This window comes from Cetorhinus maximus, chromosome 21 (assembly GCF_964194155.1).
Source record: "Cetorhinus maximus chromosome 21, sCetMax3.hap1.1, whole genome shotgun sequence".
NCBI lineage: Eukaryota > Metazoa > Chordata > Chondrichthyes > Lamniformes > Cetorhinidae > Cetorhinus > Cetorhinus maximus.
Genome location: NC_135899.1, coordinates 86,866,092 through 86,893,087, shown reverse-complemented (window position 1 = coordinate 86,893,087; position 26,996 = coordinate 86,866,092). Strand labels below are relative to the sequence as shown.

At 41.4% G+C, this 26,996-nt stretch overlaps 1 protein-coding gene across 4 annotated transcripts; it reads left to right on the top strand.

Annotated features, from left to right (window-relative positions):
- Positions 1 to 91: 91 nt before the first annotated feature.
- Positions 92 to 25,104, top strand: LOC144696104 (tRNA selenocysteine 1-associated protein 1-like). Of its 4 annotated transcripts, none has more exons than XM_078567385.1 (10): positions 92 to 168; positions 2,669 to 2,766; positions 4,532 to 4,631; positions 6,309 to 6,361; positions 11,088 to 11,219; positions 12,254 to 12,373; positions 15,456 to 15,621; positions 16,793 to 16,826; positions 20,116 to 20,282; positions 23,528 to 25,104. In XM_078567385.1, exons 1-9 carry the CDS (start codon positions 142 to 144, stop codon positions 20,250 to 20,252), a joined length of 867 nt encoding a protein of 288 aa, XP_078423511.1. In that variant the 5' UTR covers positions 92 to 141; the 3' UTR covers positions 20,253 to 20,282; positions 23,528 to 25,104. The 4 variants fall into 4 exon arrangements, with proteins under 4 accessions (XP_078423511.1, XP_078423510.1, XP_078423509.1 ...); XM_078567384.1 differs by having other exon boundaries at positions 6,306 to 6,361; XM_078567383.1 differs by lacking the exon at positions 20,116 to 20,282 and having other exon boundaries at positions 23,528 to 23,841.
- Positions 25,105 to 26,996: the final 1,892 nt, after the last annotated feature.

The following is a 26,996-nucleotide window of genomic DNA, read 5'->3' as shown; positions in this document are numbered from 1 at the left end:
GCTCCCAGTGCAAGTCCCGCCCGCCCGCTCGCTGTCCTTTCCTGAGTTGCTCTCCCTCCTCCTCCTCCTCCTCCTCCCTTCGAGAACCTCGCGCTTGCCGGTCGGCGGCTCCACTCGGAGAATAAGACGAGAGGGAGGAAGATGTCGCGGAGCCTGTGGATGGGCGATGTAAGTGTGAGGGAGGGAGGGAGGACAGGCGCGGGCGGGCGGGGCAGCAAAGGTGCCGCCGCGTTGCCAGGGTTATTGGCAGCTGCCCGACCTCAGTCAGGGGGCCCGCCCGCTCGCCCGGGGAACCAGGGTAGGAGAGTCCGGGGGAGGGGGGAAGGCAGCTGAATCCTGCAATATAGGCCCACTGACCAAGCAGATATTTATAGAATTAATAGTCAATAACTGTGACAGGTCCAAAAAAAGCAACTGTGAATTTTATTTATTTATAGATATATATACACACACACACATATAAAATATAATTATCAGGACAATATAATTGTCCTGAAGTATAAATTGTTGTGATCATTTAAAATTTGGCATTCTTGCATTTGTCCTGATGAGCGCAAGACCAAAAAAAAAAGCCTTGACCTGCCCCCCTCTTTTTGAGCATTACAATGTCATTCTCTTCGAAACCCATCCACGCACAATTTTAAATATTTATTTGCAAATTTTTTTTTGCATTCATCCTTGGGAATTCGAGCCTCGCCGGCGAGGCCGACGTTTACTCCCATCCCTGATTGCCCTCGGGTAGGTAGAGGTGGCGGTTGTCCGCCTACCACTGAGCGGCTTTGCCAGGGCCGTTCCAGAGGGCGGTTAAGAGTCAACCGCGTTTGCCGTGGGGTCTGGAGTCACGCGTTGGCCAGATCGGGTAAACAACAGCAGATTTCCTCCCACAAAGGACATTAGTGAACCAGATGGGTTTTTAATGCAAATCTGGTAGTTTCAGGATTATTATTAATGAGATGAGCATTTTATTACAGATGTATTAGTTAATTGAATTTAAATTCCTCCAGATCTGTGGTGAGAAAACCTGTAGGTAAATAATCTATAATATATGTTGTACTTATGTAGTCTTGTGTGGGCACCCATTTCCTGCCCTTTGCTTCCTCTGATATGTTTACGGTCATTTTTTGCTGTGTCAACTGTCACAATGTAATTGCCAGTCTGACTCTGAAGCATGGGTCCCCTCCATCAGCATTTTGTATGTGAATGACCTGAAGTTTACTATTAAAGATCTTAAGTTCATCAACTGGCTGACGGTGATGCCCAGAACAGTTTGCTACTGAAAGAAAATTGCCAGTCTCTTTCAGAGAGCTGTGAATCTTTGGAATTCACTACCTTGACAGGCTATGCATATTGTTGTGTGTATTTAAAGCTGAGAGAGATTTTTGGACTCTAGGGGAACCAAGGGATAGGGGAATGGGTGGGAAAGTGGAATTGAGGTCAAAGATCAGCCATGACCCTATTGAATGGTGGAGCAGGCTCAAGGGACCATTTGGCTACTCGTGTGGTTTTATGTTGCAGGATGGATGTAGGAAATGTCACCGCCGATTCACCTAGCGAGTGTACCTCTTTTTTATTTTTGGCAAGGGCAGCATTTTTTGCCATCCCTAATTGTTCTCAACTGAGTGGCTTGCTGGACCATTTCAGTGGACAGTTGGGTCAGCTACTCTGTTGTGGTACTGGAGTCAGGTAAGGACATTAGTGAACCTGTTGGGATTTTAATGACAATTCGACAGCTTCATGGTCACTTTACTGGTACAAAGTTTAATTTAAACTGATTTTAAATTCTCAAAACTACCATTGTGGAATTTCAACTCATTCTCTGGTTTATTAGTCCAGTAACATAACCATCACATTACCATGTCCACACCTTAAAAAGTAGTTTAAAGGTTTTTTTCTCACCATCCTTGGCTAAGGGGATGATAGGTAACCTGTCTTTTCACCCTCTCCCCTGATAAGATATTGCAGGGTTCTAACTGTTTTATCTGATGGTTTGCCTGGGTGTGTAGATTATGGTTAGGAGCACAGGCTTTTAAGTTAGCAACCTTATTTTGGAATATGCAGGAACTGTGCCACAGAGCGCCAGCATGAAGCACCAATGTATTATGGGCACTGATTCAGTTTCCCTCATTTCACTTAATCTTGAATGCAGCGAATAGGTGACATGTGGCCCTCAGAAGAATGAGGGGAAGTTAGGGGCTTGTCATGTGCCCCCTGGTGACCAGCTAAGAACAGATTTGACTGTGACCCGAGAATGTCCACCTCTACTTGAATATGTGACCCAAGGGAGCAGCTAGTGGAGAAATTTGGCTGGGCGTTGTCATTGGGAGAATGACTGTTGTAACGTGGTGTAGTTTAGCCACTTTCTTTTGCAATTGTAGTTTTGTTCTGGAGCAATAAATGTAAACTTTCAGCCTAATGATATTAAAACAATGGGTCAGGATGAGAAAAGGCAAACTTGTCCTGCAAGCCCACTGGTCCTCCCAGCCAACATCCAACTGCATCCCAAGAACATCTAACTGTTTACAATAATTTGCCAGTTATGGACCTTTGAGCAAAGGATTTCTTCTAATATCTAAAATTGAAACTTCTCACTTTGATTTAAATGTATTGTCCCACTAACCTGATGCACGCTGAAATAACTTTTGGACTCATTCTGTACTTTATTCTGCAGTTGGAAAACTACATGGATGAAAATTTTATCTCCAGAGCTTTTGCCACAATGGGTGAAACAGTAATAAGTGTAAAGATTATTCGTAATCGAGTGACAGGGTAAGAACAATTATCATATTTATAAATGATGGATTATTTGTAATTATGTATCAATACCATCTGGACTTAGCAGAATTTTATTGATTTAGTTAGTTGACTGACCTTAATTTTTTTTACTCAAAGGAAAAGTTCTGTGAAGGTGCACCTGTTTTTTGCAGTTCACAAAAGGAATGATTTAAAATGGTACAGCTAAAAAAGTCTGCACATTATTGGAAGTCTGTAATAAAATCGAATTCCTGGATGTGCACCTGTAGAGTAAAAAGGCAGGTTAAGGTATAAGCAAAAATAAAAGCAAAATACTGCGGATGCTGGAAATCTGAAACAAAATCAGAAAATGCTGGAAAGACTCAGCAGGTCTAGCAGCATCTGTGGAGAGAGAAACAGAGCTAACGTTTCAAGTTCGTCTGACCCTTCAGGTTAAGGTATACCCTTCCTTCGAAAATAACAATAATTTGAGATTTATAGCTTCCTTTCCGTTAAATGGAGTTGACGGTGTAAAATATTTTTTTATAACTAAATTGTGTTTTTAAAAAAGTTTTTAACGAGTTAGAGAAGGAAAGGACTTACATTTATATAGTATGAACCTCAGCCAATGGTGCACACTTTGAAGTGTAGTCACATGCATAAGGTGGGGAAATGTGGTAGCCAATGTGCACAGCATGGTGCCTCACACAGCAATGAAATTCATCAGAATTATTCATTTTTGTTGGTTAACTGTTAGTTAGGACACTCAGAGAACTTCCCTGCTTCTCTTTAAAATAGTGTATTGGGATCTTGTGGATCGAGGGGGTAAGACAGATGGGGCCTAGGTTGAACATCTCATCTGAAACACTGTACCTCCAGATGTGCAGCTAAAGTCTTGGACTGAATTATGTGCTCAAGTCTCTAAATGGGGCTTGAACCCACAACTTCTGACTCAGGTGAGAGTGCTAAAATTGATTGATACTTAACCATGTGAACTTTAAATAATTAGCACTACTGTATTAATTAATCAGTTCCTGGGTATGAGGGAAAGATTTTTTTTCTTTCCCTATTGCATTCCATTAAAACAATAGGCTGCAATCAGTAAATAAGTAATGAAATCACAAGTTTTGATAACATTGTTAATTATTCTTTCTGCCTTCATGATTTTAATATTTTGACTGTTAGAACTTTGTTGCCTGCATTATTGTTCCCCAAACCTGTACAGCCTTGGCTCATTGATACCACTGTCACCTCTGAGTCAGAATGTTGTGGGCTCTGAGATGTGCCATCCTTTAGATGAGATGTTAAACCAAGGAAGCCCTGCCTGTTCACTCAGATGGACATAAAAGGTCCTATAGAATTACGCAAGGATTTCTCCATGTGTCCTGGCCAACATTTATCCCTCAACCATCATCACTAAAAGAGAATATTTGGTCATTTATGTAATTTCTGTTTGTGCGACATCAGTATGAGAAAATTGCCATGTTTCTCACATTACAACAGTAACTACATTTCAGATGTACTTCATTGGCTGTAAAATGCTTTGGCATATCCTGAAGTTATGAAAGGCAATACATAAATACGATTTCTTTCTTATTAACAATTCTAAAAAATATCGCAACCTTTAAGTTGGCAAGCATATAACTTTTAGATCCTCATGACTATTGCATTATTTACTACTTAGTTCTATGGTACTCCTCATGATAATCAGCTAGAAAATTGTTGGAATTGTGTGTAGCATACATTATTCAGACTGATATTACAATTTCTTGGTATTTCTCTCATTTTTTTTCTAATTCAGGACGCCAGCAGGTTACTGCTTCGTTGAGTTTGCAGACCAGGCTGCTGCAGAGCGATGCCTTCTTAAGATCAATGGAAAAAAGCTTCCAGGTGCTTCACCTGTAAGTGTTTCAGGACAAAAACAAATATCTATCTATTGTGGAGGAATTGGCGAATGAATCTAGTAATATGACTGTTTGTGATGTAGCCATGTTATATTGGTTTGTAAAGCAAGTATAAATTTCAGTTCAGACCTTCTGATACCCTATTCTGCAATTTCAATATCTAAAGACCTTGATCTGTTTAATTTGAAGTTTTGATAACTGATAGAAATATTTGTGAAAAGACATTTTGAAGTTTGCCTATTGCACGAATAGTTGTTTTTTATTCATTCATGGGATGTGGGCTTTGCTGGCTGGGCCAGCGTTTATTGCCCATCCTAGTTGCCCTTGAGAAGGTGGTGGTGAGCTGCTGTCTTGAACCGCTGCAGTTTGTGTAGTGTAGGTACACCCACAGTGCTGTTAGGAAAGGAGTTCCAGGATTTTGACCCAGCGACAGTGAAGGAACGGCAATATATTCCCAAGCCAGGATGGTGAATGACTTGGAGGAGAATTTCCAGGTGGTGGTGTTCCCATCTATCTTGCACTTCTAGATGGTAGTGTTCATTGGGGTTGGAAGGTGCTGTCGAAGGAGCGTTGGTGAGTTCCTATCGAATGGGCTGCATTGTCCTGGACGGTGTCAAGCTTCTTGAGTGTTGTGGGAGCTGCACTCATCTAGGCAAGTGGGGAGTATTCCATCACACTCCTGACTTCTGCCTTGTAGATGGTGGACAGGCTTTGGGGAGTTAAGAGGTGAGTTACTCGTTGCAGGATTCCTAGCCTCTGACTTGCTCTTGTAGCCACAGTATTTATATGGCTAGTCCAGTTCAGTTTCTGGTCAATGGTAAGCCCCCAGGATGTTGATAGTGGGGGATTCAGTAGTGGTAATGCTATTGAACGTCAAGGGGCGATGGTTAGATTCTCTCTTGTTGGAGATGGTCGTAGCCCGGCACTTGTGGCGTGAATGTTACCTGCCACTTGTCAGCCCAGGCCTGGATATTGTCTGGATGTGACTGGCTAACAATATCATTACAGTGCATTTTATATTTTGCTGTATATTTTATTGTAAGACTGAGGATGGTTGAGGAGATTTGACAACTTTTCAGCACCACATAATATCTTGGCCCCAGAATCAAGGTTTGTTTATGGGAAAGCATAACTGAGGATTCTAGAGTTCTCTAATCAATTTAAACAACTGTCGTTCTGCAAAAGCTTGCGCTTGCATAGCAGCCCTTGTGTTAGAAAATCATCTCGGAGCTCCTTATAAAACAGAGACTAAAATAGATACAGTGCAAAAGAGCAAAAATATAAGCCGCTTAGAAATAATGGGAAGGGCTAAAAGAATGGGGTGAAAGTAACATTCTTTAGCATGTGTTTGAAGGCAGGAGGGTGCAAGAGATTTGAGTAGGGAGTTCCAGAGGGCAGAGACTGAGAGTATCTGCCGGACTCGGGATGATGAGTGGTGGACCAGTTTCAAGAGCATGGTGTAAGCGCAGACAAAGGGCTACTGAGGTAGGGTTAGTCAACACTGTGGAGGTATTTAAAGGTAAAGATAAGAACCTTTAATGTTTTGATTTTACTCTATAATCAATTTAATTTCCTGAGGCTGTACCACTCCTAATGTTTGGATATACAGTCACTTGTTCATTGAAATATGTTAAACTATAGAACAATAGCAATTTGTTTCATTTCTGCCAGCAGCCCAGAAGATTTAAACTTAATTATGCCACTTACGGAAAGCAACCAGATAACAGGTAATTTACTACAATACTTTCGCAGCTGTTGTTTTGTTCAAGCACTCCCTCACTTCTGCCTTTAATGTCCTTGTTTCAGCTGCTTCGCTTGTCTCCCTTTGACCACAAAACCAAGTTTCTGCAAGCTTCTGCCCCTGCCCCTGCCTTGGACCTATACCGTTTCCCACTGTACTCTTTTTTGATATCATTTTACCCATGCGATCCATCTCCTGCTCGCTCAACTGAATTAAATTCCCATGAAATTGCTGATCACTCAAGTTCTCTTCCTGGCGACCATACTCGCTGACATTGTAAACTGTTTCCTTTCCTTAGGTACTGTACTCCTTCAAATCTGATGCCATCACTCTGTCCTCAAAAAACCCACCCACTGTTCTTGCAAACTTCCGCCCTATCTCCCCTTCCTTCCAAAATCCTTGAACGTGTTGTTCCCTCCCAAACCTGTGGCCACCTTTCTTGGAACTCCTTGTCTGCATCCCTCCAACCAGGTTTCCTGCTACTGCTCTGAAATGCCTGAATCAAAATTACATACTTGATGACTGTGGCCAAGATGTACTATTTCTCCTCATCCTTCTCAAATTCTGCAGCCTTTGACACAGTTGAGCACACCATCTTCCTGCAGCACCTCCGTTGCCCAGCCGAGTAGGACTGTCCTCGCCTGAGTCCACTCCTATCTATATATTTGCAGCCAGAGAATTTCCAGAAATGTTTTCTCTTCATACCCTCCACACCATTATCTCTGGAATTCCCTCAAAGGATCTGTCTTTGGCTGCGTTTTATTTCTCATCAACATGCTGCCCTTTGGTGATTACATTCAAAAATATGACATCAAATTCTACATGTGCGCTGATGACACCTAGCTCTACCTCACCACCAACTCCACTGCCTGAGTGTTGTCAGACTGCCTGTTCAACATTCAGTCCTGGATGAAACATAATTTCCTCCAGTCACAAGCTCCATTCCCTCACCATTAAGTATGTCATCCTCCTTGGCTGCTGCCTCACTCTGAGCCAGACTGTTTGCAACGTTGATGCCCTATTTGACTCTCAGCTGAGCTTCTGAACCTCTTATTACCAAGGCTGCCTACTTCCACCTTTATGTCATCGCTCATCTCTGCCCCTACCTCAACGTCATCCCATCTGCTGCTGAAACCCTCATCCGTACATGTGTTTCCAACATTTTCCTGGCTTGTGGGCCATCTTTCACTCTCCATAAACTCTTGACTTTTTATCCATCCCCTACCCTCTTTGCCCCACCATTTGTGACAGTGCCTTCTGCCATCTAAACCCTAAGCTCTGAGTTCCTGCCTTAAACATCTTCATCTCCCTCTCCTCCTTAAGACTCTCCTTAAAACTTATCTCTTTCACCAAGCTTTTAATCATCCCTCTTTATGGTCACTATTTGTCTCATTGTGGTCCTGTGAAGCACCTTGGGATGCTTTCCTCCAGCGAAGACGCTATATAAACGTAAGTAGTTGTGGTATAACCAGAAACGTTGAAGTGGTATTCATGCCAGTGATGTAGTGTAATAGCCATGTTGTTTTTATCCAGCAATGACAAATTTCAGTAACTTAGTCTGTGTTCTACCAAACTTAATTCCTGCTGACCAAGAGCCATAAACTGATGAAGAGCTAAGCCCAGTGTATAAAGATTAAACATTCCCTAAAACCATGCTGCAAAGCTAACAGGTCTTTAAATTAGTTGGCTTTGGGAACATGATGGTTTGGCTTACACAAAAACAAAAAAATGCTGGAAAAACTCAACAGGCCTGGCAGCATCTGTGGAGAGAAAGACAGGGTTAACGTTTCGAGTCCGTATGACTCTTCTTCAGAGCTAAGAGAAGTAAAAATGTGGTGAAATTTATACTGTTTAAGGTGGGGTGGATAGCAGGTGAAGCTGGACAGAAGGCCAGCGATAGGTGGAGGCAAAGAAGAGATTGACAAAGATGTCATAAACAAAAGGTCAAAGGGGTGTTGATGGTGGTGGTACTGGCTAAAGGAGGTGCTAATGGTGACATTAAGGGTAGAAAGCAGAATGTGATAATAGCCGGACAAGAGTAAGCACTCTGGAAAGAACGACATGAGCAAGTGGCAGATGGCCCTTATGGGGGTGGAGTGGGGGGAGGGGACAGTGGTGGGAATAAAGATCGAAAATAGGCTAAAAGGTGGGATAAAACAATGAATAAAAATGAAAATGAATTTAAAAATAATAATAATAAAAATAAGTGGAAAATAACTAAATAAAAATGGATATTGAAAAAGGAGATTTAAAAAAAGGGGTGAGGATGGAACATAAGAACTAGGAGTAGGCAATTCAGCCCCTCGAGCCTGTCCCGCCATTCAATACGATCATGGCTGATCTCGTTTCAGCCTCAACTCCAATTTCCCGCCTTCTCCCCATAATCTTTCAACCCGTTAATAATTAAAAACCTGTCTATCTCCTCAAATTTATTTAGCGTCCCGGCATCCACTGCACTCTGAGGTAGTGAATTCCACAGATTCACAACCCTTTGAGAAAAGTAATTCCTCCTCATCACTGATTTAAATCTACCACCCCATAGCCTAAAACTATGGCCTCTCATTCTAGAATGCCCCACAAGAGGAAACATCCGCTCCACGTCTACCTTGTCTAACCCCTTTAGCATCTTATATACCTCAATTAGATCTCCTCTCATCCTTCTAAACTCTAGCGAGTATAGGCCTAAACTGCTCAATCTCCCCTGATAAGACAAGCCCTGCATCTCTGGAATCAATCTAGTGAACCTCCTCTGAACCGCCTCCAGTGCAACTACATCCTTCCTCAAGTAAGGGGACCATAACTGTGCACAGTACTCCAGGTGCGGTCTCACCAATGCCTTGTACAGTTGCTGCAACACTTGCCTATTTTTATACTCTATTCCTTTAGCAATAAATGCCAAAATTCCATTTGCCTTCCTTGTTACCTGCTGTACCTGCAGGAGAGAGTTCATGTTCTGAAGTTGTTGAACTCGATGTTAAGTCTGGAAGGCTGTAAAGTGCCTAATCGGAAGATGAGGTGCCATTCCTCCAGTTTGTGTTGGGCTTCACCGAACATTGCAGCAGACCAAGGACGGACATGTGGTCGTGAGAGCAGGATGATATGTTGAAACGGCAAGCGACAGGAAGGTCTGGGTCATGTTTGCGGACAGACCGAAGGTGTTCTGCAAAGCGGCCACCCAGTCTGCGTTTGGTCTCTCCAATGTAGAGGAGACCGCATTGGGAGCAGCGAATGCAATAGACCAAATTGAGGGAACTGCAAGTGAAGCGCTGCTTCACTTGAAAGGAGTGTTTGGGTCCTTGGACGGTGAGGAGGGGGGAAGTAAATGGGCAGATGTTGCACCTTCTGCGATTGCATGGGAAGGTGCCGTGGGAGGGAGTTGAGGTGTTGGGGGTGATGGAGGAGTGGACCAGGGTGTCCCGGAGAGAATGGTCCCTACAGAATTCCGACTGGGGGTGAAGGGAAGATGTGTTTGGTGGTGGCATCATGCTGGAATTGGCAGAAATGGCGGAGGATGACCCTTTGAATGCGGAGGCTGGTGGGGTGAAAAGTGAGGACAAGGGGGACCCTATCATTGTTCTGGGAGGGAGAGGAAGGTGTGAGGGCAGAGGTGCGGGAGATGGGTCGGACACTTTTGAGGGCCCTGTCAACCATCGTGGGTGGGAAACCTCGATTAATGAAGAAGGAAGACATGTCAGAAGCGCTGTTTTGGAAACTGGTATCATCGGAACGGATGCGAAGGAATTGCGAGAATGGGATGGAGTCCTTACAGGAAGCAGAGTGTGAGGAGTTGTAGTCAAAGTAGCTGTGGGAGTCGGTGGGCTTATAATGAATATTGGTGGACAGCCTTACACCAGAAATTGATACAGAGAGGTCAAGGAAGGGAAAGGAAGTGTCGGAGATGTACCATGTGAAAGTGATGGAGGGGTGGAAATTGGAAGCAAAATTGATTAATTTTTCCAGGTCAAGTCGAGAGCATGAAGCGGGCATCAATGTACCGAAGAAAGAGTTGTGGGAGGGGGCCGGAGTAGGACTGGAACAAGGAATGTTCCACATACCCCATAAAGAGACAGGCATAACTGGGGCCCATGCGGGTACCCATAGCCACACATTTTGTTTGGAGGAGATGAGACAAGTTTAAGGAGAAATTGTTCAGTGAGAGAACAAGTTCAGCCAGACGGAGGAGAGTGGTGGTGGATGGGGATTGTTCAGACCTCTGTTCAAGGAGGAAGTGGAGAGCCTTCAGACCATCCTGGTGAGGGATGGAGGTGTAGGGTGATTGGACGTTCATGGTGAAGAGGAGGCATTTGGGGCCAGGGAACTGGAAATTGTTGATATGCTGTAGGGTGTCAGAGGAATCGCGGACGTAGGTGGGAAGAGACTGGACAAGAGGAGAGAAAATGGAATCAAGGTAGGAAGAAATTAGTTCCGTGGGGCAGGAACAGGCTGACACGATCGGTCTACCGGGACAGTCCTATTTGTGGATTTTGGGGAGGAGGTAGAAGTGGGCTGTCTGAGTTTGGAAGATGGTTTGGTTTTATTGGCAGTACACATGCATGTTTTTACAGAATACAACTCTGCTGAAAATAAATCAGAATTTATCTCTCAAACATTTCAGATCATTTTAATAAATGCTTTTGTTCAACCTTTTCACTTATTTTTTTTAATAACATTTAATGCTTGGGTATTAATGCTCTGTCACATATTTTCCCTAGCCCTGAATATTCATTGTTTGTTGGAGACTTAACACCAGAAGTGGATGATGGAATGCTTTACGAGTTTTTTGTTGAAAAGTACCCCACGTGTAGAGGAGGAAAAGTGGTATTGGACACTCTGGGAAATTCCAAGTAGGTGACAATTACATATTTACATTAGCACAAAGAACATTTAATTTATTGCTACAGTAACTGCTATAGTCTAAAACCTGTCACCGTAATCAATATCCACACTTGCAATGTCTTAAAATCAAACATTTTGAATGACTGGTATGGATGGAGCAGCACAATGCATCGGTACCATGCACACTGTGCCAAGGAGTGGAAGGATGAAAGTTGACTCTTACAATTCAGCATATCAAGCACCCCCTGTTAACCACAGTACAGTGGATAGACACTAAGCAGATACCAGCGTGTCTCCACAAGGGTCCATGGTTAAAGGGAAAGGCATCCTACGTCATTCTTTCATCCTTTCTAGCTGTGGACTATAGTGTAATAAAGCTTAGAAGCAATCTGTAATCATCTTTGTAACCAGCAATGGTGTGTTAGAGGGACACTGCAGGAGAGAAGAAAATACATTAAAAACCTGTGATCAGCAACAGTTGTTTAATTAACTGTGTGCAAGATTGGGGTAAACCCTTTTTTAAATATCATATTACATCAATCTTTACCTGTTATGTGGGTGAACCTGGCAAGGTGGCATTTATTGCCCCCATCCCTAGTTGCAGCAAGAGCATTAAGAGTCACATGTTTACCTATTATGCAGCATCTACATTCTGCGCTTGCTTATACGTTAGTTCCAGTATCTCATTGATTAACTTGTGCTACCCTTGGTGCTTTAGTATAGTACATGCAATACCTTTGAATTAAAATAAGTCTAAATTTTGTATATTTCTATAGCGTTTAGACACAAGAGAGGATAAAGGCTGGAGCAAAGAATATTTAATGTGATTGATCAAAATAAGCTGCTTTTTTTTAGTTAATGAACTAATCAAAGCCTTGCAACTCACTATCAGCTCTCTGATGTAATCATTGACTCCAAACTCTATGTATTCACCCTTTTTCTCAACCCGCCCCCACAGCCCTCCCAAGCTACTCACCTGAAAGTAACCAGTTTAGGGATAAAACAGTGACTTAAAATGTATTAAAATTTCTTTCTTTTGCAGAGGTTATGGCTTTGTGAAATTCTCAGATGAAGCTGAACAGAAACGAGCACTTGCTGAGTGTCAAGGTGCAATTGGCGTCGGAGGCAAAGCTTTAAGGCTGAGTGTAGCAATACCAAAAACGTAAGCAACATTGGAGAAAGGCACAAAAGTTGGGTGTTGCACTTTCTACGCTATTCTTTCCTTCTGAACCATTATCCCTTGGACTTTATATGTACTACATCTGCAAAATTCACTTGTATCTTTGTAATACCAGAAACAAGAAAGTACATGTTGAGGAAATACAGTGAAGTTTAGCATATTTTCTTAGTTCCTATGTTTTAGTAACTCATTACAATCATGCTCACTAATTCTGTTTCTCTCCCTTCCCCACCATCAGCATCGCCCCAAGGTTCCTGCATGCTGACTATTCTAGTTTTCACCGCGTAGTAAAGCCTAACGAGTTTTACTGAAACGTCTCAATTTTTTTCACAGACCTGTAACTGAAGGAATAAAGTAGTAGCAATAGCACATGAAACACCTCAATGATGTTGGCATACAGTCTAATTACGGAAAAGCTTTAGGAGGCCCTGTGTTTATATTTAGTTCAATGAATAAATGGTTTAAAAAATGATTTTGACATCTTTGAAATCCTGTACCAATCTCCTAACTCTGAGAAATGCCTTTACTCATACTTGCAGTGAAGCCTACTTTCAGGCAAATTGTTTTCTGCCACCTAAAATTCTACACTTAACCAGCCAGTATATTTAGCTGAACTGTCATTGAAATCGCTGAATGCCAGTCGGTAGATGTGTGAGTGACGTCAAGTGAGGAATTTCTTTTGTCATTGGTGTGTGTCAACGGAACTGGAAAATAATGCTACAAGTGGGTTCAGACGAAAAAATGGCAGGCAAACTTCCTTTTCTTATTTAAAAAAAGAAAACAAGCAAAGCGCTGTACTGCAAGAGGAGTAGAGCAGGCAGATTGATTCCCTGTGAGAGTAGTAGTAGTCAAGTGCTTAACGAGACTTTGAAGAGGGGTGGGGCCATTGATAGCCAGACAAAATCCTTGTTCTGATTTTTTTTTATTAATTGGGTAATATGCAGTTGTTAACTTTGTTTGGGACAACCCTTAGTTTACCACTGTGAAAGAAAAATGCTTACATTTATATAGCAGCTTTCATGACCTTGGGATGTTCCAGAATGCTTTACAGCCAATGTAATGCTTTTGTACTATAGTCACCGTTGTAATGTAGAGAATTGCATTGCCTTTTTGCGCCTGGCAAGGTCTCACAAAAAATGCTGTGATAAATGACCAAATCCCTTTTTTAATGTTGGTTGAGGGATAAATATTGGCCAGGACCGTGGAAAATAAGTCCCTGAGGAACTTTGAATTTTGCCAGGCGATCACCTGAGAAAGCAGTCAGGGCCTCAAGTTTAGCATCTCATCTGAAAGAGGGCACCTCAGGCAGTGTAGCATGCCCTCAACACTGAACTAAAATGTCACCTTCGGTATTGAGCACAGATCTCTCGGGGGTGGGGGGGAGCTTGAACCTACAACTTTCTGACTCGGGCTAGAATACTTCACCAAGACTGACCCCTTAAAGGTGGTTTCTCCCTGTGATAGAAGAGCTCTATTGAAACAGGAGAATCATTGACAGATGAAAAGTTGGGGGGTGTTAGCTGGGTCTGATCACCAGTCTTGAGGAGGATTAATTCTTAGACAAGAGGAAGATATAAAAGTTAATAGCTTGAACAATTAGATTATTAGAGTTTAAAGATGTAGTGATTTTTGTTTATCTGTACACTGTTGAATTTACATGGTCTACCTTTTGAACAGTTTGACAATGTAGCAGTGTCGATATCCACTTATGCAGTTGGTCAGGAGCTTTGTGGTTGATTGATACCAATGTGGCACTTGGACTTATTGGGACCTTTAAGCAGCATATCTGCATTTTTGTGAGTGCCCCATTAGAAGCTGTGAAAAACTCTGCACTTAAGCAAACGTGTTTCAACACCATTGTACATTTAACAATTAACATTGGCTTAATGGCAAAAGAATTGAGGTTCTGAAAAAGTGTGCATTTAATAGATGAGTACTTAAGTGGGCTTCACTGTGTATTGTATTTAATATTTAAAATTAGGCATGTAGGGCTGTTATGATACAGCAGATGATGTGTGCCAGGCGGATCAAATCCACGAGGGAAACTTGATTACGTGGTCGCAATGATTTTGCATATTGTATTTCGAGATGCGTGCCCTGAATTCAGTAGTAGTAAGTCCACCTAGACTTCAGAGATTTTTTTTAGAAAATTAAATTAAACATTTATTAACAAAAGAAACGATTTCAAGCACATAGGTCTACAAATTACTATTATAATAACTCCTAAAACCCCTAATTAATCTGGCTTCCAGTTACAACCCTGTTAGGGCAACGGTAAAGTAAAGTAGATTTAAACAGATCCAGACAAGTCACCACAATACCTTGGACAGTAGAATTCAAAGTGGCTTTTCCCAGCTTCGGTTTCTGTAGACAGCAGCTTAATGCACAACTACTGGAGGCTTTTCACACTTGTGGTAGATTTTACAATGCCTTCCCTAACACACAGCCTCATTTCCCTTTATTCATGTTTCTCCCTTTTAATGCAAATTCTATTGTTCCCATAGGTCTTTGGAACTTTGGCGCTGATATTATCAGTAACCTTTGAGAAAAATAAACATGCTGCTTGGCCTAATTTCTCTGGCTAGGTGTAACATCCTACCATCTCTTTGAAATTCAAACTACCCTGATTTATTTAAAAATGCAAATTCTCCTCTCCTCGCTTTCTAAAACTTCAGCCATGTTTATGTATTTAGCATTTCAAACCTAGCTTCCGGCCTCCAGACCAGCTGTCTCTCCAACTCAATCCCCCCCCCCCCCCACATACACATACACATTATGCAAACCCCGCTATCAACCTACTTTACAATAAATCACAACAATATGACAAGGGCTTTAAACTTTCATCCAAGTTACAAATGGGTAAAATTATAGTCAAGACTGAGCTGAAAAGACCTGTTTTGCAGGCAGTCCTAGTTATGACTGTTAAAATGCGTTTGCTTGCTTTTTGGTAACTAGAACATGCAGTCTTCAGTAACTTTATATGAAAGAGATCTCAGCTATTTACTGTACACAATGGTGTATTTTCTGTCCTGTTCTAACAAATCAAATTACTTTCAACTTTCAGAAATCGTGTAGTGAAGCCACCAGACTATAGCCAGACATATACCTACAACTACAACCAGTATTACCAGCCATACCAGAACTACTATACCCAGTGGGGATATGATCAGTACACTGGTAGCTATAGCTACAGCTACCAACAATATGGCTATACTCAAAGTACCATGCAGGTAAAGTTATTGAAAATCTGAAGACATAAGTCACCAGTTCCATCCCACCATAATTTGTATATATGTTACGCTATGTTTGACAAGTTTCATGAAAACCAATCAACAGTGTCTCATGGTCAAATGTGTCCTATAAAGGATATTTTGTATCATCTAGGTAAGCCCCCTACTTAATTTTAATCAAGTTGATAAGTCTTTGTTGCTGAAGATTGATCTTGCCCTTGCTGCCTACCTCATGCTAGTTCTCCCCACCATCTACACCTAGACTGTATGTTAGTTCAGGGGGTGGAAGGGAAAGAATCGATTATCGAGGCAATTTGAAATGATGAAACCACAAAGTGCAAGTTGAAGCTATTTGATGACAGGTTGATAAATATAGAAGTTATTCCACAGTTGCGAAGCTTAGTGAGTAATGAGTGCAGGAAGTATAAGTGAGTTGTGTAAGCTCTGCTTCTGAGTTCCATATTTGAACAGTTTGCCAACAAATATTGTGTCAATGCAGCAATTATGACAACAAATAAAGCGGCAATTTTTCTTTCATCATATCTTTATTTGATGTTGTCTGTATTAAATTTGGAGAGAACTTTGAAACCTCTTTCATCTTTGTAGGCTTGCTGTTCTACAGAATAGTCCCGATTGTACATTTCCTTTGTATGTTTTGGTTTAGAAGACCTAAGTTCCAACAAAATGCCTTCACTGCACTTGTTAAGCATGTGGCCAATGTAAAGTTGGTTGAATACTTTGGTGATTAAAGATGAATTGGGTTAAAGCTATATGCCCCATTCAGCCACTTTTCCAGCTCATAATGATGCACTTAGTTCCCTTTTTGTTGTTGTTTTCATTGTTCCTTGATCCTATCTAGAGGTTTTGTAGCCTTTGTAGGTTTTGGTCATCTAGCGTCTTGTATTTGGCCTTACTAAAAAACTTGGTGCTGCACAGTTGTAGCATGCAGAACCTCTCCTGCCTATTGATGAAACTGTTCTGTTATGATGCTTTTAAGTTAATAGTAATGGTTTCACATGGGCCTCCGCATTCTAGATGACCATTGGTAGTATCATTCCAAATGTATATTTTGTGGAGAGGTGGCAGAGGGGAAAAAGAAAGCTACAGTATATTGTCATCTGCAGATTTTAAAACGAAAACACTCATATATGATGACTTGTTTTGTTTGCAGAATTATGAAGAAGTAGGAGATGATGCTTTGGAAGGTAAGTACAAAAATTCAAAATTTCTCTTCAGTGTTCAGACACAGTTATAGTCACACCCTACACAGATGGTTTCTGTGAAACTGCACTTTGTTTGATCTGCATGTTTCCTTGTAGTAAAATTTAATGTTAATCTAGCTTGTGGAGTAGTTCAGAAGGTATATTAAAATAAAGCACTTGGTAAACAGCAGTCTATAGCGAAGCCCCTCACCCTTGGTACCTTTGTTTTTATCTATGATTCCCATTATTTTCTTTTTCTTCCATCCTCACTCTTTCTTCGATGTGTGCTCTCAATCTATGTTTAAAAAAAGTCTTCCCAAAATGTTTCAGCACTGAAAAAGGCCGTTTTGCCCATTATATCTGCCAGCACCAGTTCCACATCAGAGCTGCCTACTCTAATCTTATTCTTTCACCCTTTACCAATATCCTTTAATATTTTCCTATTTCTATGTTCATTTAATGCCCTCTTAAATTTTGTAATTGACTCGCCTTCAGTAGTCTTTTTGGAGTGTATAACTTCTGTGTGAATAGAGGTCGATTGGATACTCTTAAATCATTTCACCCAGGCAAGTAGAATTTCCCAAACACATTCCCAAGCTAAGCTATTGATTGCTGTAGACCTTCACTATAACACTTGGCTATAAAAGCATGACCTCTGACAGGGTGTTGATGGGTATTACTCCCTCTTTTAATTAAAAAAAAATAAAATCCCTAAATACACTGGCCTAGATTTTCCTGGGCTTTTCACTTTTATGATGCAGTAATACATGAAAAGTGCAAAATATGGAGAAAATTGTGGAGTAAGTGGCTTTTGTTGCATTACATTTTCCTGGGACTTTGTCACTTCACTGTTAACCTTGTTAAAAACAGCTAACTATTCTACTCCACCCCCATTAAAATCAATGGCAATCACAATTTTCCTGGATTAAAGCCATTTCTCATTAGCTGAAAAATAATGGCTTTGGTAACCTGGCAGCGAGGTGATTTTTTTGCTCCTAGATAGGGTTCCTCTTGCTTCCCAGTTGGCTTGAGCTCATTTACCTAGCTCCCAGTAACTTACAAAAAGAGTCTGCTTATCTCAAAGGGTCCATTTGATATTAATTATGCTAAATACCTTTGTTTTCTTAGAATTGATTGCGGATCAAATGAGAGATTTACTTGTTAAAAATCTGAAAATAGCGACTCCAATTGAATAAGCATCAAGATGAAAAAGATTATGACAACAATATAACTAGAATTTAGGCAAGCGAGACATATAAGTTTCCTGATGTGTGGAGAGCTTATTGCGACAGATTAAAATTGAGAACTGAGTGGACTATTTACTTCAATTTTCTAACATACTGTCTCTGAGATCCTTCCAAAGATGATTCTTCACCACGGTGGAGATCAGTGCTAATGGCGGTAACAGAGCTAAAATTGATACTCATTGATTCCCACCTGGGATGCTGCCCCATCAGCAGACATAGGGTAGAATTTTCCTGCCCAGCGTGATGCGCACCCGGAAGCGCTGTGCTCATGCACACGAAAGAATGCAGAAATCTCCCTGATGCACAGAGGAGATTAGTTTTAAGTTTTGACAGTTCACTGAAGTGTTGAAAAATTTTTAATGACATGTCCCCTCATGTGAAACTGTCACATGAGCTGGGACAAGTGCATTAGTTTCAATAAAAATTTTTGAGAAAATGTAAAATCATTCATGGAACCTCATCCCGCCCGTGGATGAGGTTCCATGAAAAATGCGAAGGCTGCCTGGGCTCTTCGCCTGCCCCCCGCCAACCTTGAGGTTGGACGGGCAGCTCCGTTAATTATTTTAATTATTACTTAAATGGCCTTAATAGGCCTTTGACAGTTCGGCGGGCGCGCAGCCGCGTCAGCTGCACGTCCGGCGAACTGAAAATCTAAATGACACGCGGTGACGTTGGGACGCGCGCCCGACGTCACCCTGTGTCATTTTACACCTCGGCAAGCGGGCCCTGCCCCCGCTCGCCGAGCCAAAGATTGTCCCCATAGAGTCAATCCACTGCCGACATCGGAGAAGGAGCTCATGGCAATCAGTGAACGTAACTTTCAGTTCTGGTGGAACTGCTCTGCACTCAGGGATAAACTCTTTGACAAGGGGTTAAAACGGGTATGTTTGAAGATTTTTAAAAGTTTTAACGTCTTCCTAGTCAATTCCAACGTCACAATAAGATCACCGAATTGCAGGAAACTTTGTTCCAAGTATACAGCCAGGCATCCTATTGGATCTGCTGCTGCGCATTATGGTTAAAAATGTAGAAAAATATGTAGAAAGTTACTAACTGCAAGATCGAAGCACTCAAAAGTGAGATTTATAGTGTACGTCACTGATCTCACCATTGCATGAGAAACTGAGCCACTGTTTGATTCTGAAATGTGTCTAAGCACCCACTGAGAGAAAATTGATGTTACAGAGCCATTAGCCATTATTTTGCATTGGGTTTGAAAGATCTATTTCTGTTCAAATCGGTTTCATGTCACTACTGGTGCGTCATGAACATTTGTACGCACCTGTAACGGACCAGTTTATTACAGGACCTACACTGCACCAATTGAGAATGTTCCAGTGTATTTCAAGAAGGGTGGAACTTCCATTGTGAAATTGGAATTAATGTTCATATACAAAAGTGCCTTTGGCAATTGTTGTTTTCCCCCTTTTTATCCCATTTCTCCTGAAGTCACTGACTACGCTGCAGTTCCTTGGGCACCAGCCACCCAATGGTACCTCTCCCAAGTAGGTATTCGTAATGTGAGATCCTGGACAGGCTGTTGAGTCATGGGGTGTCACAGCTAAACACAATCCTGTTGTCCATGCACACACCTTTCAGCAAGAGGCACTGGGTAATGATTAGGAGTGGAAAACCTTGGCTGATTTTTCCCCTCTCTAACTAGGGAGGCTGCTTTTAGCACCCTGACTGTAACCCTGGCTCAGATTAGCTAACTCAACACAGACTGAGATTGAATCTTGGACCTGTATGGCTCAGTGCCGCTGTGTTTGACAGTGTTAAGTATAACCTGCAAAACTATTTGGGTAAAAACACATTATCATTTGGAAATTTTAAATAAAAGCCATGGAAAAATGTTCCTCTGCAAAGCTGAAATTCTTGGCAGTTACATAAAGCTATTTTCTGTAAGGATAAAAAGAAATTGAAAAGTAATTATAAGACAATGGGCATAGCATCTGTTGTGCTGGCCAAATAGAGCTCCTGTGCGTTGTAAGGGATCTTTACTGGAACTGCCTCATTAATGCACTGATTATGCTTATTTGGCTCAGTGCATCATGGGAATATGCCTCTTCCTGCTCAAGGCCTCTCCTTTCCGGGTATATTCCTTCAGCCAGGAGGATGGGGTGGACAGAGCCAAGGACTTCTCCACGACTACAATCACCAGTGCTGTTCCATGTTCTGCTGACAAGGGGCGCATTTGCCTTGGCGAGACAATGTAAGTTTATGTCTCCAATGAGAAACTTTACTTCCAGTGCCCCCCACTAAATGCCTTGTGGGAGAGTCATGAGTGGCTGGATGTCCAGGATCCCCATGACTTTGAAGTTGTAACCATTTAGATGTAAGACAAGTGGTTAAACCCCCACACTACCACGATGGGCCCATTTTCTTGTATTGACAGTGCCTGGGTTTGAGTAAATGTGAACAGATTATTTCATTGTTTTTGTGAGTTGGTTAGAAAACATGCATTCTCCTGTTCACAATGAATGGGATTCATCCAGTGATTGATTGATTGGCTCTCATTGAGTCTTTGTTGAACAATCAATCCCATAGTCTGACCCTCTTCACTTTTACAAAGCAACGCCTTTGTTGCAGATGCTAATGGAGAACAGTATAGTATTGATACTCACTGCAAGTGCCCAAATGTTCTTTTCTAGATTACAAGTCCAGTTTCAGTGTCCACAGCAGTCCACTGGCTGTCACAGCAAAAGGTTACTGGTGCAGAAATTTACAGCAATTTTTTAAAATTTGACTGAATCACAGAATCGCTCGACCAAACTAAATTTCTTCCCTCCCCAGCATCTTGAACTTTTAGTTTGTATCTTTGAATTTTTTCCTCCGTGTTTTATTTCCACTTTCCATAATTTTTCATTTACTTATGCATTTTTATTGATTTTTTAAAAATACTTCAGTATCATTCCAGTTTCTCTACTATGCGTAAATATTGCCAAAGGAAACTGCAATTCTGAACTTCTGACACAAGGTGGTGCCAGAGCAGCAAGACGCTATAATGCAATGGTGTTGGTGTCTCTGATTCCAAAAGAATGCTACTGGATTTTCTGTGCATGGTTCCCTGTGACTCAAAGAATACACTGTAACACAGGCCAGCTGTCCCAGGAGATACCCACCACTCACCTCTTTCTTAACAAGGTTTAGGCCTGTGCTGAAGAGGGTCATTTTCCCATCTCCTTGCCTACCCCCTTCACAAGGCCTCTCTCTCTGTGTCTTACAAAACTCTCCAGGGTTTCCTTGTGCGCCTCAAACCAAAACACAGATGAAACAAAATATGTTGACTTTGTTTATTTATTTAGCCAAATTTCACGTATTCCCACAACACTGGAGCATGAAGCAGAGGGCTATGGCCTGGCTGTGAGTGATGCTCGAGCTGAGGACAGGTTAAAGCTAGGATGCATAGTGCAGATGGTGTGTGAGGGGAGGGGCACTTGGAGACAAGTGACTTGGCATTGCTCCAATCCACTCAGAAACCAATATCTCCACTGCCTGCACGATTTTTATGCAAAATTATAATTGATAAGCAACAAGTTCTACTTCATTCCGTTGAGCAGTTCTCCTGTTTCATCACCTAATTTCATAGAAACATAAAAAGCACCAAAGGAGGCCATTCGGTCCATGATGCTAGTGCCAGCTCTTTGAAACAGCTCTCCAATTAGTTCCACTCTTTCTCCACAGCCCTACAAGTTTTTCCTTTCTTTTTAACAGTGGTGCCTTTGACAACGCCACATTCCCTCAGTACTGCAGTGGGGCGGCCGTCTAGATTTTGTACTCACGCCCCTGGAGTGGGACTTGAACCTTCTGATTTAGAGGCAAGAGTGCTCCCCACTGAGCCATGGCTTACATTTCAGGTGATGTGGAACATTGGGAGGGGGTTGGGATAAATGGGAGGAGGCATCCTGCGAGGCATCTTCCACCAGAATTTGTGGTGGGCGTTGAATAGATTTGACAAATAAGGGCCAGCAAATTCATATTGTCCACCAATGACAATGTGGCACCACTTTGCATTATTTTTGTCATTAGCGTCCAATGTTGCTATGGTTTTAGTAGTGCAAGTAGTACCAGAGGCAGCCAGGCATGCTGCACTGTTGCAAGCATCCCAAAATATATAAATGGTGTTGGCCTCCGAATACCTACTTTGGTGAGCAATGGAAGCCATCGGAGGACAAGCTGCTCTGGTGCAGTTTGGAAGCGGAAGCGTTAGAAAATGTCACTTTGTCGGAAGTCACTTGATCTAATTATGAGTAGGGGCACAATAATGCACAGATCTTGGTACAGTAACTTAAAAACACTTGACAGTACTGTACCTAAACGGAGTATTGAGGTACTGCTGTGTCCTGTTAGGTTTGCAGCTGTTTCATTATTTCTTGCAGCAGCAAAATAATGAGGTGCAAAAATGATCTTGTTCTTAATTAGACTGTATGACCACTTTGCAACTTGTTTTGCTGTATTTAATCTGAAGTAGGTTTCTTTCTTTTTCAGTGACCTTCTCAGTGCTAGCAACATTGCCAGGAAGATAATTACCACCACCATTTGTAATTAAATCGTTGATTGTATTTTGTGAAGTAAAAGGGGATGATGCCTAGTTTATAAATATAGTTAGAAGGCTCTGCAAGAGGTTTACAAGGTTACCTGAGGATTGGAAATAAGAATTTTCATTGACAGTTTGGGCTCAAAAGTTTTTGGGGGAGCCTAATCTTCTGTGCCGGGAATAATTCTGGAGGGAGGAAACTTTGGAGTCAAATCCTCCAGTTTTTGTTTTGTTGTATCCATCAGATGCTGCTTTCCCCCCTCCACAGACACCTTCCCCTTCCCCCTCACCTCTCCTCTCACTGCCTGCACACAATCCGTCCACCCCCCAACTCACCAGCACTACCACAACTCTTCCACATCAGCTTGTGGAGATCTCATCCCACTTCGGAAGAAACAAAAGAGTATCACGTAGAAGACTTGAGATATAGCAAGAAAAGCAAAGAGAACCGCAGGAAATTAGGATTAAAAAGATGGCAATGCTGTGGCTAACACAGTGCAGCTTAGGGTGAATGGACCATAAGGTCTACTCCTGTTTCTATATTCCTAACTAAAAGAGATATGGTTGAAAGGTTAGCAAAAGCAAGAAGCACAATGCAAATGAAAAGAAATTAAACTGAGAGGTAGTGAGAAATAAATAACAAGAAGAGACAGATTCTTAAATGACAACATTGGGAATGAAATTCAGAAAGTAGAGGATGTATTTGCAAATGTCAGCAGAAGGGGAAGAGAGTGACGAGAAAAATGTGAGTTGTGATTTATTGAAGTAATGTTTTGACCACACTGGCCTCAGAGGTTTTCACGGTATTTAAGTTCTTGCTATTTGAGTTATGAGGTTTCCCTGACTTGTAGAGTAAAGCATATTCTCCATTGTGTGCTGCATGTATTGAAGTGGCATTGTCACACTTTGTTATTTTCCAGATCCAGTTCCGCACTTGGATATTGAAGAAGCAAACGCACAGTTCATGGAACAGAGTGAAGAGTTCTATGATGCCCTGATGAATTGCCATTGGCAGCCGTTGGACAGTGTTGCATCTGACATCCCTGCTTCGGCCGTAGCCTAGCAGATTAATATTGCTACTGCAAAGCCATATCCAGATCAGAAACATCATGGGATTTTTTTTTTTTAATCCCTTGGTTCTCAAGATATTCTGGCTCCGGCATAATTCTTGTTTAATATGGTTCTTACTGTGACAAAATAGATTTAATAAATGCTGCATCCTCTTGTTATTTTATGCAAAGGTTTGAAGCAAAACAGTGATTTCAGAAGAAATGTTCTTCCTTAATTTTTAAGAACAAAAATGGAATTTATTCCCAAAATTTTAGAGTTAGGGCTGTCCAAATAACTCACTCGCGGTTCAGGATTAAAATATGCTTGTATACAGGAGTAGGGTAGCCAGAGGAGCAAGCTACATGGTAGTCTCACAACCAAGGGGTTCTGATGACACCTTAGACATCCCCCCCCCCCCCCAACCCAACTGGTTCAAAAACATTGTGCGAACCTCAATAACGGTAAGTGCCTTATGACTCATTTCTTTGCATCTGTTGTTACTTTTATGCAATTTTGAGTTTTAGGGATAAGGAGTTCAAATATCCACTGACACAAACAGAGGTTCCTTGCACAAGGATCTGAAGTAATACCTTCATGAAAAGTGTGACATTTTTGAAGCAAGTTTGTCAATTTTATGACCTCCGTTTTTACAGTCTGATACAGTACTGGTTCATTTACTACATTTTGTGTGTATGTGCGTGTGTGTATGTATATGTACATATAAGTCAAGACATTTTGATATTGCTGAGTACCTGTAATCCTTTTTTTTGTCAAAATCTAACCCTAGGCCAGCTAAAAAGGTCATTACTGACCCTTAACAATTTTTGTGTTTTGTTGTAGTTGGGATTATCAAAATAGAGGACAAAATGGAAGTCATGATCATAGTGAGTGTAGGATATTGGTATAGTTTCTCCTCGTCATCCATCTCCAACCCAAGCTTTTGAGATTACAAACTTGGATAAGCTACAGGGTCTGGGTTTGCTTCTGACTTTCAGAAATGCATACAGCAGACCACACCTTTGCTGGGAAAGACGGTACAATGTACCCTAGCTAAAGTTTAAAAATAACAGTGAGAGAACGTAAGATTTATTTTTTAAAAATGCCACTAATTCTACTGCTGTATCCCTCACTATTATTTCCAGGTGTCCTTTTTTCCAGGGTAGTTTTGATGCCCTAGTTGCACTCTCACTTAAAAGTACTACTGAGTTAGAAAAGCAGGCAGTGGGACTTCAGATCTGTAAATTAATGAGGGGTACAACATATAGGGAAATTATTCGTTAGAAGTAAAGTCGTCAGATGCTTATTTAAGGTCACTAAGTTCTGCTTGCAAATGTTGACGTTTTAATTTTTCCAGTTGTACTTTTATTGAAATTCTGATTTTATCATACTCATGAGCCTGTAAAAACAAATTTATTTTGTAAAATAAAATAAAGGTGATTTTCTTTTATCATTTCTGTTTTTAATGTATCTAAGTACATTCTGAGCTTTATTTGCACTGAGTGTTGGACAGTACAGCATATCTCTAACTAGAGTGTCAAAAATTAATGGTGCCTGATTATGGGCAGAGTTCTGCAGAGCTCTGTATTCGGTCCATTAATGTTCATCATTTTCATTATTGACACAAAGGGAGCATAAATTAAGGTGCCTTTAAATTTGTTGATGTCGCAAGTATATGTACTGGGGTATAAGTAATTCAGAACAGATCAATATTTAGACAAATTAGTTGGATTAGCCCATGCATGGCAGATGTCAGTTGATGTGGACAAATGCATTGTAATATACTCAGGCTAGGAACCACCAACCATGTTAGTAGCAAAAAGATGTAGGTGTTCAAGGTAAAATGTCAAGTTGTCAGATGCCAAGTTGTTGATCGCTCATTAAAGAGGCACAAGCAGTATGAGGTTACATAGAGTCAACTACTCAAACTGACCATTCAATCCAAATGCCCTATGCTGGTGTTTATACTCCACATGAACTTCCTCCCAGTCTAATTATCTCTTTCGACTTGGTCCTCTCATACCTGTAATCTCTTCTCCCTCATGCTTGTGAGGCGACTGTAGCAAAAGCACCATAAGGGTATAGATTATGATGTCAAGATTTCTTTCCCTCGTTCAGCAGACTAAAGTTGTTCCTCCATTCAGCTTATGCTAGTTTCAGCAGTTAAGAGAGTAGTGATGTGACAATGCAACACCCCATCTGATTTGGGTTAGAGAAAGCAGTTTATGAAGACAGAGCAGCCAGTAAAATTCAGTGCTGCAGCTTTACTTTGCCCACAGCTGCAGTGCAAGATTTGGTGAAATGCGAACATACAAACGTGGACAGGAAAGGACCAGCTAGTTCATTGAATTTGTCCTTTACTATTGTGATGCAACTTAAACATCATGACTTTCTCCCTCCCCAACCCCACACTAGCCACAAACACAATCTCTCGGGACCAATTGGAATGGCGTAGGGGCTGGGGTAGAAACCTGGAAGATTTCTCGCCAGCTCTGAGCCTATTGTGGTAACTAAGGTGTCAATTTAGTGGCTACTCCTCTGAACAATTTCCAGGACCTCTATTGTCATCCATCCTATGAGGAGACTAAGGGAATCAAGGGGTATAGTGATAGGACAGGAAAGTGAAGTTGATGTAAAAGTTCAGCCGTGATATTGAATGTAGGAGTAGGGTTCATGGTCCATATGGCCAATTTCTGCTCCCATTTCTAATGGGACCAGAACTGGACTAATTGTTCTGGATGAGACATAACCAAAATCTTATGCAACAACAATACGGTATTTTGATTTTGCATTTGATTATCCTGGTAATGAATTATGATTACTTGCTTTTGTTATGGTCTCATGGCACTACCTTTACCAGTTACCCCATTTTGGTGTTGAGATGCCTGCTGTTTCCTTGAGAGCTTCTTGTGTGATTACACCTAGGTCATTTTTCTGCTCAACAGCCAAATGTTTGCAACACTTAGTAATAGCCCAACATAACACTACATTTATCTATATTAAAGGACATTTGCCAGACAAAGGCCCATTGCTACGTTGCATTGGCTTTTGCTAAAAATATTAGTTGAGGTGAATTCTGAAATGGTTGAGATTGAGATGAGCAATATGATGATAAAATGAAAATTTCAGGTAAGCTAATTTTTTTATTCTTGTGACGTGGGTTTTGGTGGCAAGGCCAGCATTTATTGCCCATTCCTACTTGTCCTTGAGAAGGTGGTGTTGAGTCACTTTTTCGAACCACTGCAGTCCATGTGGTATAGATGCACCTTCAGTGCTGTTAGAAAGGGTGTTCCAGGATTTTGACCCAGTGACAGTGAAGGAACAGCAATATACTTCCAAGTC

Bases quoted from the DNA above. Each gene is read 5' to 3' on its own strand.
- LOC144696104 (XM_078567382.1), top strand. From the start codon at position 142: ATGTCGCGGAGCCTGTGGATGGGCGAT. The intron at 169-2,668 runs GTAAGTGTGAGG...TTTATTCTGCAG, and splicing joins GGAGCCTGTGGATGGGCGAT to TTGGAAAACTACATGGATGA. The intron at 16,827-23,527 runs GTAAGTACAAAA...GTTATTTTCCAG, and splicing joins AGGAGATGATGCTTTGGAAG to ATCCAGTTCCGCACTTGGAT.